The sequence below is a fragment of the Agelaius tricolor genome, unplaced genomic scaffold (genome assembly GCF_023055355.1).
Source record: "Agelaius tricolor isolate 1412-34295 unplaced genomic scaffold, bAgeTri1.0.p SCAF_30, whole genome shotgun sequence".
NCBI lineage: Eukaryota > Metazoa > Chordata > Aves > Passeriformes > Icteridae > Agelaius > Agelaius tricolor.
In genome coordinates, this window is record NW_027269290.1 from 1,718,046 (window position 1) to 1,731,535 (window position 13,490).

The 13,490-nt window shown below is 46.3% G+C and overlaps 1 protein-coding gene across 25 annotated transcripts in view; it reads left to right on the top strand.

The window, feature by feature from the left end:
* PPP1R12B (protein phosphatase 1 regulatory subunit 12B) overlaps window positions 1–13,490 on the top strand; it is a 135,392-nt gene that overhangs the window by 24,237 nt on the left and 97,665 nt on the right. For all 25 annotated transcript variants that reach the window (XR_011682798.1, XR_011682801.1, XR_011682800.1 and 22 more), the window contains exons 2-3: window positions 10,442–10,572; window positions 11,812–11,930. Coding sequence is in view for 2 of the 25 variants with exons in the window: in XM_071449873.1 (XP_071305974.1) it covers window positions 10,442–10,572; window positions 11,812–11,930 (250 nt within the window). In the remaining 23 variants the exon portion in view is untranslated. The remainder of the gene's footprint in view (window positions 1–10,441; window positions 10,573–11,811; window positions 11,931–13,490) is intronic.

Consider the following 13,490-nt stretch of genomic DNA (forward strand, 5'->3'; position numbering starts at 1 on the left):
TGTCCTTGGTTGGAAGAGATCATGGAATCTAAGTCCTGGCCCTGCACAGATACCCCAGCAATCTTACTCTGTGTCTGAGGGCATTGTCCAAACCCTCCTTGAGCTCTGGCAGCCCTGGGGCTGTGACCATTCCCTGGTCCCTGGGGCTCTTTGCATAGTGAATCCATGTCTGTGTAGTCCATGCTGATCTTCCTAGGTTTGCCAAAATGTTCTTTGATTAGGAATGTTCAAGGAGTGGCAAAGAGCTGGCAATCCTGCATGCCTGTCATCCTAGAAGAGTAAAAGCAAAGCAATTTAGCTTTCTTGCCATTTCCCTCCCCTTTCAGTGACACAGAGTGTGAGTGTCCAGCTGACCTTCTCTCTCCTTCCCCAGTGGCTCCTGTTTCTTCACAGAAGCTGAGCTGGAAGCTTTGGTGTTCTGAGGGTGAGGGCAGGCCCTGCCCAGGCAGGGACAAGCAGAGTGTGGTGCTTCAGCACTCACTGGCAGCACCACCTCTGCAGCACATGCAGGAGTCCTGGCAGCTGGAAAGAATTCCACAGACATTTAGCCAAGCTATCTCTGCCTTAGTGCAGCAGGTATTTACATCTAACTCCCTGTAAATAACTTGATGGCCCCAGTACATATATGAAGGTGTGGGGAGTTTCAGAATAGTTTCAAAATGTGGCTTCTATTCAAAGCATTTCTCCACCTGACATTTCATGCTGCTATTTCATCTTGGAAATGCTACGTTCGTGGCATAATTATGCCTTTGCACGTATTCCTCTCTTCCCATGTGCTCTGCTGGGTTTTTTGTTGTGCTAATCATTGTAAGAGATTTGTTGTTGGTTTCTTTTGATGACTGACATGGATAGTGCTGAGTACTTCTCGTTGTGTGTGGGGCTTTTTCCAATGAAAAACTCTGACATAATCCACATATTTATCTTCCTGCTTACATGAGAAGTATGACTCAACTGCTGTTAAAGAAATGAACATCCATAGCTAATTAATCAGACTAGAAAATTAATCGTTTTATCTCATTTCGCTCCATTTCCTCTGTTCTTTTTAAAGCAGAATTTACCTCTCTCTCCTGGTTCTAATGTGGTTGTTTCAGAATTAGATTTGCCAAGAATTTTAAATCATAATGATTTTAAAGCTGGGTTGGTGGTACAGAAGTGCCTGTGCAGGGTGTCAAGGCATGAGGACATGCAGAAGCCAGGACTGAGCAGAGAGAGGGTGCAAAAGCTCTGTGGTTATGCAGGCACAGCACTGGGAGCTGTTTGTTGTTCCCCAGATCACTGGAGAGTGTAATCTGTGCTGCCAGAGATAGGGGATCACTTGGAGGTGGAATTTTTGGGCAGTGCTGGTTCTGACAGAAGCCCCTTAAGAGCAGAGCTGTGATCATGGGACACCATGGCAAGGTCATAGCTTCCAGTGCCGACAGTCCGAGTGCTGACAGTTGCCAGGCTATTTTGGGAGCGCTTTTCCCTTTGTTTTCTGTGAACTCCTCTCTCTGTGCTCCCAGATTTAACCCTGATGCTGTTCAGCTGTCATCAGCCCTGCCTTTGTTTGTGGTTTTGAGGTGTGTGTTGACATCACGTATTTACTCTTGCCTTGCATTTGCTGGAAGATGGACTCCCCTATCTCCTGGCTAACCTTGTTCCATGTATTTCTGACTTATGACAGGAGAACAGTCGAGAAGTGAGTCTTGTCATTTAATCCCTTTGGCTGTGCTGTGACAGCATGACTGAATTGCCCTGCCAGTGCTTCCAGCCCAGTGTGTAACAGTTAATGGTGCTGCTGCTGGTGTCAGCATTGGCCTCTGGTTTGCAGGAACCCTTTAACAATTTCCAGAACTTCAAAGTGGTCTCATTACACCAGTCCTGTAGAAAATGTTGTTATAAAGAAAACCCTCTCAAAGCTCCGGGTAAGGAGTGACCGGTGGATCTTGGCTCGAGGAGGGTGGCCTGTGGCTGCTGGTCAGTTCTGGAGGGTGGGGCTCAGCTCACCTGGTGTCACTGGGTCTGTGCTGCTCTGTACAGGCACATCCCACCCAGCTCGGGCAGGCAGCACCCTCTGGGCACATTCTGAAAATGTGGATGAAACTGATCCTGTGCAAGGCAAGGTGTGGGAGCACATGGCTGGGAAGGAGGAACCCTGGCAAGCTGGGCTTAAACCTGCTGGGACTCTTATGGTGATCTTAGGCTGAATTCAGATTGCACTTACATGAACTCAGAAACCATTCTGCTTGTAGACTACTGCTTTTGATGGCCTCTATTCAGTCTCACACTTCACTTAGCACAGAGCAAACCTTTTAATAATTTGAGTGTGCTGTCTCCCCTTGGTTTGTTTAAACAAAACTGACTTTTTTCACCCCATGTCTGAAGCAGATTTTTTTTGTAGCTCCTCCGTGGTGCAGCCTCTGTCACTCAAATGAGTCTACATCAGGTTTTCAGCATGAGGACATCATTTAGGAGGCAAAAGCCAGAGGCTTGGGCACATAAAGCATCAAAGCTGTGGAGGTGAGTCAGGTCTGGATCAGAATGGCTGCACAAATCTATGTCTTCTAGTCCTTCCCCACAGTTATAAAGTTCCCTGAATTTTCAAGGAATAAATGTGTCTGTGTATGTCTATATGAACATGTATGCACGTGCTTATGATAATCCACCCAGAAATGCACAGCCCAGAAGGGCGAGGAGAATTCCCTGCTGACACTGGGGGTACTAGATTAGGAGATTCCAGAGGTACTTCCCAGCTGCACTGATTCCCTGGTCTGTCTGTGGCTGTCTGTACCTGACCTGCACTGGGGTGTGTTGAGAGCTGGGTGCTCTTCAAGCAGTAGCAGCTGGTCCCTGCTCTGAGGGTCTCCATCTGAAGTGTAAGTGCTTTCACCAGATGGAAGGATGGAGTGGCCTTCTGGGCACACAGATGTGTGGAGAAAGGTCCTGAAGAGCAGTGCAAGAATGATGGATGTGTGGTTGTGTGGAAGAATCTCAGAGGACTCAAAAGTTACAGAAATTTGGGTCGGTGGTAGAACAGAGGGAAGCAAACCATGTTAGGGAAGGGCTGGGTGTGTAAACATGGTCCAACACTTGATTTCTAGACTGGAGGAGAGTCTGGTAGAAGAGTTAATAATGGGGGTTTCATGAGCAATCTGATTTAGCAGCAGCAGCATTTTGCATAGGGCAAGAGGTACCATGGTGCTGGGAGGCTCTGGAGATTGGTATTTCCTGGAGTAATCAAGAAGAGCTGAAGCATGGCCTCTCCTAGCCTGGCAGCTCATACTCCATTTCAAAAGCCAGCATGTGCCTGAGCAGTCAGTTTATGTATCACATTTATGTGTGACAAGGGGAACTGCCAAGTATGATTTCCATGTGGGAACCATGGGGATTGCTACCCCAGGATCTGACACGGTAGGATTACGAGATTTTCACAGAGAAGTCACCGAGATTGGATTCTGTCACAAGACTGGGTATTCATAGTAGAAACATGAAACACAGCAGCCAAGCATGCAGCCCTTTCTGCTTTCCCCTTCCTGCATTTTCCTTGTGCCTGGAGCAGATGCATGGCTTCTCTCTCTCAAATCCCAACCAACCACACTGGGAGCACCAGAGAGTTCAATTCAGCCAAAGTTAGCCCACAGCAGTTATTACAGGTTTCCTGGCTGGCTGATGCCAAGTGTCTACATGCTGCTTTATCCCATGATCATATGACACTGGCAGATGTGACATATTATTTGTAAACTGACTGTTGGCTCAGAGGGGCTGCAGGGAGCAGAGCTGTGTGCTCCCAGCCATTTTCCCCCCTTGTTACAGGTGTTGCTGTTGGCAGAGCCAGCACCTTGTGCAAATAGAGGGCAGGATGTGACCCTGCTGCTGAGTGGCTCTCACTGACATCCTGGCCAGAATTGTTTTTCCTGCAAACAGATGTGTTGAATGTTATTCTTGTATTTATGTTAAATCACCAACAATTGTGGAGAAAACAACCACCTCCACATGAGTGCCTGTGACAGCACTGCAGATGTGCAGTTACTGCCTGGCATCTGTGTTCTCCTGGGTTTGGAACCACTTTTCTCCTTGTGGAGGTGAAAAGGGTGTTTTTTTTTCCTCTCTCGGCTGATCCCAAGCAATTTCTTAGGAATTTGTGAGGTGGTTTAGATGCTTTCCTCACTGCTATCCTGTGTGTATCTAATATTGTGAAATATTGTAGTGAAATGTAACACCAGTCCTAGGCTGGGGCTTTGCTAAATGTGTTGCAGCCCTAGAAAGGGAGCAGTGTCACACTGTTCACACCTTCTTGGAGCTCGATTCCCAGTCCTCTGAACCCTCAGTCTCATCCCATCTGTCTCCTTTTCCTTGCTGATCCTCCAATCTCAGAACCAGGGGATGCTCAGGAGATATGCAAACCAAACCCTTGGCAGGCAGCTGGAGCAGATACTCATCAGGGCTCAGCGGTGCCTGTGCGTTCTGGGTGCTCAGAGGAAAGAGCAAACACAACACCATTGTAATAATGAGGTTTCATTCAAGATAAGATCAGATTTTGTCTGGTTGCTGGACAAGCCTTGCCAGACAAGCCAAGTTGTTCTGTCCCATTTCCTGGTGTCCCCGTTTCCTTACTGTAATGTAAACTTCATGCTGGGAAGAAGAATGCCTTGGCAACAGCTCCTGGCAAACTCCAATCTGCAGCGAGCGTCCCTGGCTGGAAAGGGCTCCACCTGTTCACTGCAGAGGGGGTAAGCTAATATGCCATATCTGCAAATTTTAGAAACTGAGCACTTCCTCCCTATGGAAAAACTGCTAAATGCTGGTCTCCTGCCAGGAGCTGGAGGAACACCATGAGCTGGGGATGGAGACTTGCCCAGCAATGCTTGGGATTTAAATCCTATGAGCCAACTTTCTTTGCGTGTTGAGTGGGTAATTCTGGGCACTGGATGTGGTTTGCATCAAGGACTGCTAAAACTGTAATACATTAGTACCATTCCAGAAACCCTTGAAGCTTATCAACTGCCAAGAAAAATACAGGGGTGGCAAGAGATTAGCCTGCTGAAGATCCACGATGAGAGGGGGAGAGACTCACCCTGTACTCCCACCCTGTCACATCACCTTGAAGGTTGTGTTAGAGCTTGTACAGAGGCAGAGGATAAAGAAGGAATTAAAAATTTAAAGACAAAATTGCTGTGCTTTGTAGCTAACCTTGCTTTTAGCCTCTCCTGAACCAAGCAGCTGAGGGTCAGCAAGGCCTGAATGGAAAGAATTAAGCCTATCCCTCTGTTTTTCTTCATGCCCGATTCCAAGGGCAGTTTAGGAGAGGGAGTGTTTCCTCACATGAAGAAACTACCCACCAGAAAGGCAACATTACTTCTCAACCAACTCTTTCTGACTGTCTCCCCTCCCTTTGGGGGCTGAGGGCGGGTGTCTGCTCTGTGACTCTGCTCCCTGAGGTCGTGGTCCTTACGGTGTTCCTGAGGAATGAGGGATCAAATAAGAGAGGAGAACTCTGCATAGCAATAGATCCTCTCGGGTTACTAAACTTATCCACTCTCCTAAATCTGTTGGAGGATTAGTAGTACTTAAAGGAGGACATATCTACCCCTTTACTTCCTCTTTGTCCTCTTCTCCTTCTTCCAGTAACCTCAGGTAACCCAGTTGCTCAGTCTGAAGGTGAGCTGTACCCCTGAACCCCAGGAAGGCAATTTTTCCTGCAGGCTGGCTCACAGGGCTTAATTTCAGTAGATTGGCACAAAAAAACACCACACAGCAGAGATGTGCTGGAGGGATATCAGCTGTCAGGCCTCTCAAAAATTTTAGGTGGACAAATGTGTGCCCTAAGTTCTTCTAAACAGTGAGAATTTTGTTCTTCACTGTGTATCTTGGTTAAATGGTGACATGTATGAAACTATAAATACCATTAATGTATGTGCAAGTATGAATTCCCTGATAACATCAGTGTTAATCAGTTGGTACCTTAAAAGTACTCACAGAAATACATTGCAACCCCTAAAAGTTGCCATTTAATCCGTTGTAACATTTTTAAAGGCTTTCTAAAGTTCTTAAAGTTCAGAAGATCTTTAAGTTACCAATTTTACTCATTATCCAAGTTATTGACCTCATAATTCTTGCTCTGAGTTATTATCATGTCATTATCATGTTAAGATCTGAGAAGTGTGTTCTTTTAGGGTGATTGACTAAAAAATTATGTAAATAATCCCTTGCCTGATAGTTTCTTGCATGACACCATGATGAGATTTTCAGAGCTGAGCAGGAGTTATTCAGTACTTTTTTGTCTAATGCCAGTTTTGGAAACTCCTTTTCCACCTCACTTTTTCAAATCTCAGCCAATGTAATTAGTTGCATGTAATGATACAACAATGCGAAAAAATTTTGTATTTTGGTATTTGAGGTAGGCATGGTCATACCTGTCACTTAAAAAACTGTTTGTGTTACTCTGCTCTGTCTCACTTCCATTCCTGTGTGTCACAGCTCATACTAAAGTCAATATTTGCCAGACAGTGTTCCATGGCTGGATTACATATGTGGAACAGCAGCTTTTCCTTGATCACATACATTGAACAGCAGCTTTTCATGAACTACAGAAGAGTGGAGGAGGGTTATTTCTCTTACAAATTAAAGAATATTCTCCTGCTCCATTAAGGATAAAGGTGGAGACCTTTGCACTTGGCTTTCTCTTGGTGGTAAATGCAGAAAGCAAGTGTTAAATGGTCTTGGCTCCCTTGGGAGTCCCTGGTGCTGTCAGCACCCACAGAGCCCTGACTCCTCATCATTGCTCTGTGCAGGAGCTGGGAGAGGCAAATCACTGCAGATTTCTGTGTAGGAACAGGTGGAGATTGATCCCATCATCCTGCTGCTTCTAGCATGCATTCCATCAGAGCCAGGCAGGGTGGGCACAGCACAACAGCAAGGCCAGTAACAGGGAGAAATTTAAAAGAGTGACAGGGCTCTTTTATGTATTTAAACAGGCATTTAACTTTAGAGTTCAGTTTATCCAGTGGCTTGGGCAAGAACCATGCTTTTCCCTTGGCTGATTCCCAGGCTGTGCAGATGTAGTGGGTGTGTTTGATAAACAATGTAAATAAAATCCTCTGTCAAATATGTACAAAGCTCACGCTCTAGAGGCATTTTTCAGTCTCAATTTAGATTCACACTCAAGCTACAGGTAACACTTGAACAAACCCAGCAGAGTAGTGAGTGTAGGCAGGATCCATCCATCCACCTTGCTGCCTTGGCTGATAAAATTCCTCTGTGAGGCTCCAGTGCTGTGGGCAGCCAGAAGGGATTGTGCCCAAAAGAAAAGCACTGCGTGGGTGAGCCTTTCCTGGCTATTTCCTGAGCAATATGCTTTTAGATGAAGTCAACACTGGTGATGTTCCAGGTCAAAATGTAAGTAACTCATCAGGAAGATGTTAAGTGCAGTTTATTTGAAGTGTGTTGGGGCAAAGCTTGAAGTAAATCACAATTAATATGAGTGGCAGCAAAACAGGGATTGGATCTGAGTTAATTCTCAGAGAATTTCTCCTTGAGCTGAAGAGGGATTATTATGGATCCATGTGTTTCCATGCACCTCTCTATACATCACATCCTTTGCCTTACTGCTGCATTTCAATGCGTTGGTACAGACAGAAGAATTCATAGATTTGTTTGTGTTGTTTGTGGGATTATGGAAATCAGGCACTTATCCTTTCTGCAGTTTGTCTTGAAATTAATCAGATGCACATTGGGCACGCTGGAGTTCTCCTGGACAGTAGGAATATTTGACTTGTGTTTCCTACCCTCATCACTTTTCTGCCCATCCTGCACTCCTGCTTTTCTCTTGGTATTGAATTCTGAACTTCTGAGGATTAAGGTGAAGCCTTCAACTGGTTGCCTGTTGCCATTAGACTGTCTCATGATTCATTAGATACTTTAGGTAAAGTGCCAAGCAAAAAGGAAAATGGGACAGCTGCTACAGGGATGTGTAGTGAAGGAGCTGCTCCCTGTGAGGGTGGGCAGGCCCTGGCACAGGGTGCCCAGAGCAGCTGTGGCTGCCCCTGGATCCCTGGCAGTGTCCAGGGCCAGGTTGGACAGGGCTTGGAGCAACCTGGGATATTGAAGGTGTCCCTGCCATGGCAGGGCTGGGACTGGATGGGCTGTAAGGTCCCTTCTGATACAAACCAGGCTGGGATTCTGTGAGTACATTTCCTTCCACAGACAGACTGAGACTTGGAGGCTGCATCTGTGTTGCTGAAGCAAAAGGAACAAGTTGCAAGGAAAATCCTGATTAGATTGTGAGAATTACCCACAGAGAGGATGGTGAAGCACAGGGATAGGGAGTATCCATCCCAGCAGACTGAACTGAAGCAGGCCCTGAGTTGTGTGGTCTAACAAGATTTAGCTGTGCTTTGAGCAGGGGGTCAGATCAGATAAACTAAAAGAAGAACCAAACCATTGCTCCTGAGGCTGATGGTAGAACCTGGCTTGCACCCACATTACTGAGATGTAACCATGTCCTGCCCCATCATGCTTGGACCTGGGGCTCCTCCAACCTTATGGTGATGCTCTTCAGTCCCCAAGATTTTTTTGTTTGTGTTGGGTTGGTTTGGTTTTTTTCCCAGTTTTACTTCTTGAAATAATCTAAGAGAAGCCTCTCAGAGCAGAGTTTACAGGACAAAACTGTTTTGGGCCTGAGGGTGAGAGATCATAGATAGACTGAGCAGGGGGGGATGGAGCCAGTCCAGACTGGGCTCAGCCATTCTGGCTTTGGAGCAGCCCCTGAAGTAAATGACTTCTAGATTTCTGCTTGTGCTTTTCTGGCCAAGGTTCAGGTAAACCAGTCTAAAGCAGGGCCAGGAAACACACTGATGCTTCAGCACAGGCTCAGCTGGGACTTGAGCCTGCTCCTGGGGCATCCTTTCCCAGTGCTGTGGATGTTCCCTGTGTTGTCTCATGTTTGCCAAGTACCTGCACTAGGAGTTAGTTATCTGGAATGTGCTTCCTTGGAGGTTTCAGAGCTGGACTTGTGCATGGCTGCTTGTGAGCCAATCAAATGGAGGAGTGATTGTGTCCTAAGTGGGCAGTTTGGGATTTGCACTGAGAATCCTAGAGTGTCCTGAGTCAGAAAAGCTCCACAAGGATCATCCAGTCCAACTCTCTTTGCAGTAAAAATAACAAGAACTGGCTGTCCTGGTCTAGGACATGCCTCTCTTTTGACTTGAGCAATGCAGCATAGAAGAACATGTGGATAAACCAGGATTGTTTATTTTGGAGATACGTGGATATTGGTTCGAGAGGATTTCCTCCTTTTTTTTCCTTGCTGGGACAGGAATGGATGGATAGTCCCTGCTGCTCATTTGAGATGGATCATCTGGGAGTCACCTGACTGCTGTAAACAATAGGTGTGCCCACATCAAACTGTGCAAAAGGATTGGGATTTTGGAGGAATCCTGGACAAGCTGTTTCCCTCTCTAGTAATGAGGAGCTGTGTTTCTGCCTGGGGATGGACATGTAGTAAAAGCAGTCCTTGCACCTCCTGGTCATGCCCTGTGCTCCCCAGCAGGGGCACACACTTTGGGATGTGTGTATTAAGTTGCCAGCTCATCCTTGAATAGCAGCTTCCAGTGAACTGTAAATGTAACACAGAATGTGCTGGAGACAGGAATTTGAGGAAGGAGGAATTCCACCCAACAGAACTGCTGAGACTTGAAAATCAAGCTAGGTTTTCTTCTGGCAACTTCAAAGCAGGGAGCTCTCTGTAAATGCAGGCTCAGGAATGACTACAGCAGCTAATCAAGGGCTGTCATTCTCTTCAGCAGCTCATGGGGCTGTAGGAGAAGCAGGGAAAGTTTCCTGTGTCAGACTCAGGAAAACAAAGAGGTACTGCTGAATAAAGAAGTTATTAAGTTCTCTAGAACTCTGCTTTTGCAATGATTACCTCTGTAACTGAGCTGCTTTAGTCTGGCTCCTGGAGCTGCTGCTTTCCCTTCTCATCCCTGCCCCTAGTGAGGCCTCATTGTGTTCACTGTTACAACCTTTATTCACTGACATTTTGAGGACCAGTGTAATCTAAGTAAATGCACAGCTTGCCTTGCTTAGAGGGATTTGATGCTGTACCTAAAACTACCACAGATCCATCATGTCAGTGTCCCCATTGTGGGGAGGGAACTGTGTGGGAGGGTGGAAGGAGATCTCTGGTGAAAAGTAAAGTTGGAGTAAATTCAGAGATTGTCCATCTGGGAACTCTGGGTTACAATTCATTTTTGAAAGTTCTGAAATGGTTTTGTTTTCATTGACAGATTGAAGTTACCCTAAGCTTAAAGGTGTGATTGCTCACAGCAGGGGAAGTTCAACCCAGATATTGCCTGCTGCCAGTGAGGGTTGTACATTTGATTTAACACCAACACAATTTTTTTTTCTCTCTTCCTTTCCCCTTCAATCCTTCTGCCCCCTGGACATCCCTCCCATCCTCCCTCAGGCCTGTATTGATGAGAACCTGGACATGGTGAAGTTCCTGGTGGAAAATGGAGCCAATGTGAACCAGCAAGACAACGAGGGCTGGACCCCTCTTCATGCAGTGGCATCGTGTGGCTACCTGAACATAGCAGAGTGAGTGAGTCTGGGGCTCTTCTGGGTATTTATAGACTTCCCTGTGCCTTTCTATTCAGAGCAGGTACACAGGTACTCTAAGCCTTGTTCACTGCTTTGGAAAGCAATGCTAAAATAAGTGCTTTTCTCTTGGTATTGAATTCTGAACTTCTGAGGATTAAGGTGAAGCCTTCAACTGGTTGCCTGTTGCCATTAGACTGTCTCATGATTCATTAGATACTTTAGCTGAAGTGCCAAGCAAAAAGGAAAATGGCACAGCTGCTACAGGGATGTGTAGTGAAGGGGCTGCTCCCTGTGAGGGTGGGCAGGCCCTGGCACAGGGTGCCCAGAGCAGCTGTGGCTGCCCCTGGATCCCTGGCAGTGTCCAGGGCCAGGTTGGACGGGGCTTGGAGCAACCTGGGATATTGAAGGTGTCCCTGCCATGGCAGGGCTGGGACTGGATGGGCTGTAAGGTCCCTTCTGATACAAACCAGGCTGGGATTCTGTGAGTACATTTCCTTCCACAGACAGACTGGTGTGAGCAGTGCTGTGGTCAAGTGGAGGCTTTGAAGTTCAGCTGTCATCCAGCACCACCAGTACATTCACCAGTAAACCTCAAGTGCCACATCCACTCCTTTTTGGAACACTTCCAGGGACAGTGATTCCACAACTGCCCTGGGCAGTTGTGCCAGGGCCTGACCACTATTTCTGAAAAGAAATTTCCCCTAATCTCCCATCTGAACCTCCCCTGGTGCAGCTTGAGGTCATTTCCTCTTGTCCTGTCCCTGTTCCCTGGGAGCAGAGACCAACCCCTACCTGGCTGCACCCTCCTGTCAGGGAGTTGTGCAGAGCCACAAGGTCCCCCCTGAGCCTCCTTTTCTCCAGGCTGAACACCAACCCTTTATTCTTTACCAGTCATGCCATGCTTATATATTTAGTCCACCACAGCTACCAGAAAGCTTCCAAACTTTGAATTAAGATAACTATTTCTTAAATGAATTGAAAATAAATTATAAAGCCAGGCAACCTCACCCTCCTGTATTTGTGTGCTTAAACAGATACTTCTTTTACATTTCAGAATTCTACTGATTAAAAGATGTACAAGCAAAAGAAGATGTCTGTTGTTCTTCAATGGACTTTTCGTAAAGTTATAAGAGGAAAAATTTAAAAATTGATGATACTTCATGAGGCTTTTTTAAAATTAGTAAAATTTCCTTTTCTTAAAAGAAAAAAAAGATAATCAACCTGTCCTTGCTGCAGGTACCTGATCAGCCACGGGGCCAACGTGGCTGCTGTGAACAGCGAGGGGGAGGTCCCGTCCGACATCGCGGAGGAGGCGGCCATGAAGGACCTGCTTCTGGAGCAAGTCAAGAAACAAGGTAAAGGAGGGGCCTGAATGAGTGAGAGCTGGGACCCCTAAGAGTTTCTCTGTGAGAATTCTGCTGCCTTGCTGTCTGTTGGTGAAGAGATCTGAGATCTGGCCCAGGAAGCAGCAGGCAAATTTTGCTTTGCTGTCAGGACAGTGGAGCAGATGCAGGAGGTTTGTGGTCTCTGTCCTTGGGATTCTTCAAAGCAAGGCACCTCAGTCCTGAAATCTGATTCATCAGATCTAGTTACTTTTAAAGTGAGATTTAAATTCTGACCTCTGATATCAATGAAAGGTCCTGTTTCACTAAGGCTTGATAAAACCGAGGTGAGGTTTGTGGGACTGCCAAAGGCAGGGACCAGGAAATGAATATTCCAGGCCTAGAGTGCCATGCTTTATCCTGATCTTTCCCTAGATTTCTTCTGCCATATCCCCTTTCTCAGCAGGTGTGCCTGGCTGAGGGGCTGCTCTCCAGGCTGTCCCTGCACTAACATCCCTAGCTGAAGAATAGTTTTGGACTGATGTTAGAATAAAGAAATGCTTTATCAGTCTAAAATTTTCTTCATACTCATGGAATTCATTTGGGAGTGGTTGAATGTCTGCATGTGTGTCTGAGAAGTTTAAATCATGTCTATGAATTTCATCAACAATGTTGGAAAAGGAACCCAAGGAATTCCTGGAGCTTCTATCCTTGGACATAGGCAAAGCTCAGCTGCATTCATGTCTGAGCTGGTTCATCTGGCCTTGAAGTTACTCTCCTTGGAGTGTGTGTTTGGGCTACACAGCCCCAAAGACTCTCTCTGGATTATTTTATTCCTGCAGGTTTGGGGGGGTTGCTTACAATGCTGGATTGAATCCAGTCCCCCTATCAGATATATTTTGACACATGATGGTGACTTTATTTTTTAAGGTATTGTTAGGAAGGAATCAGTCCCTCAGTGCTTTGTCACCTGTGTTAATGTTCCTGGGCCACCAAATTTGTCAGGCACAGCTTGCCCTCAGAGAAGCCAGGCTGGCTGTCACCTCCTTATTTTCCATGGGCCTTAACATAGTTTCCAGGAGGATCTGCTCCATGATCCTGCTGTGCACAGAGGAGACGCCAATTGGCCTCTAGTGCCCCAGGTCTTTCTCTTGTCCCTCTTTAAAAATGGGGGTTATGTTTTCCATTTTCCAGTCCATGAGAAGTTCACCAGGCTGCCACAACTTCTCAAATACAAAAGTGACTTAGATACTTCCTCTACCAGCTCCCTTGGGACCCATAGGTGCATCTCACCAGGTTCTGTGGACTTGTGCACCTTCAGGTTCCTTAAATGACAATAATGTGGTTGAAACCTCACAGGACATTGAGGCAGTGGTTCTGCCTTACCTGCAGGTATTTTGTCTAACACTTTTTGGGATTCTGCCTGCATTGCCTCACCACATTAGTGGCATCCTGCTAAGATACCCTGAAACAACCATCTGTCTCCAGATGAAGATTCCCATCTCACAGTTTAAAGGATCATATTGCTGGAGGAAATGGGGTTGAACTTTAAATAAGCATCTGTCCAGCTCTGCAGCCTGTCCTCAGCAGGGG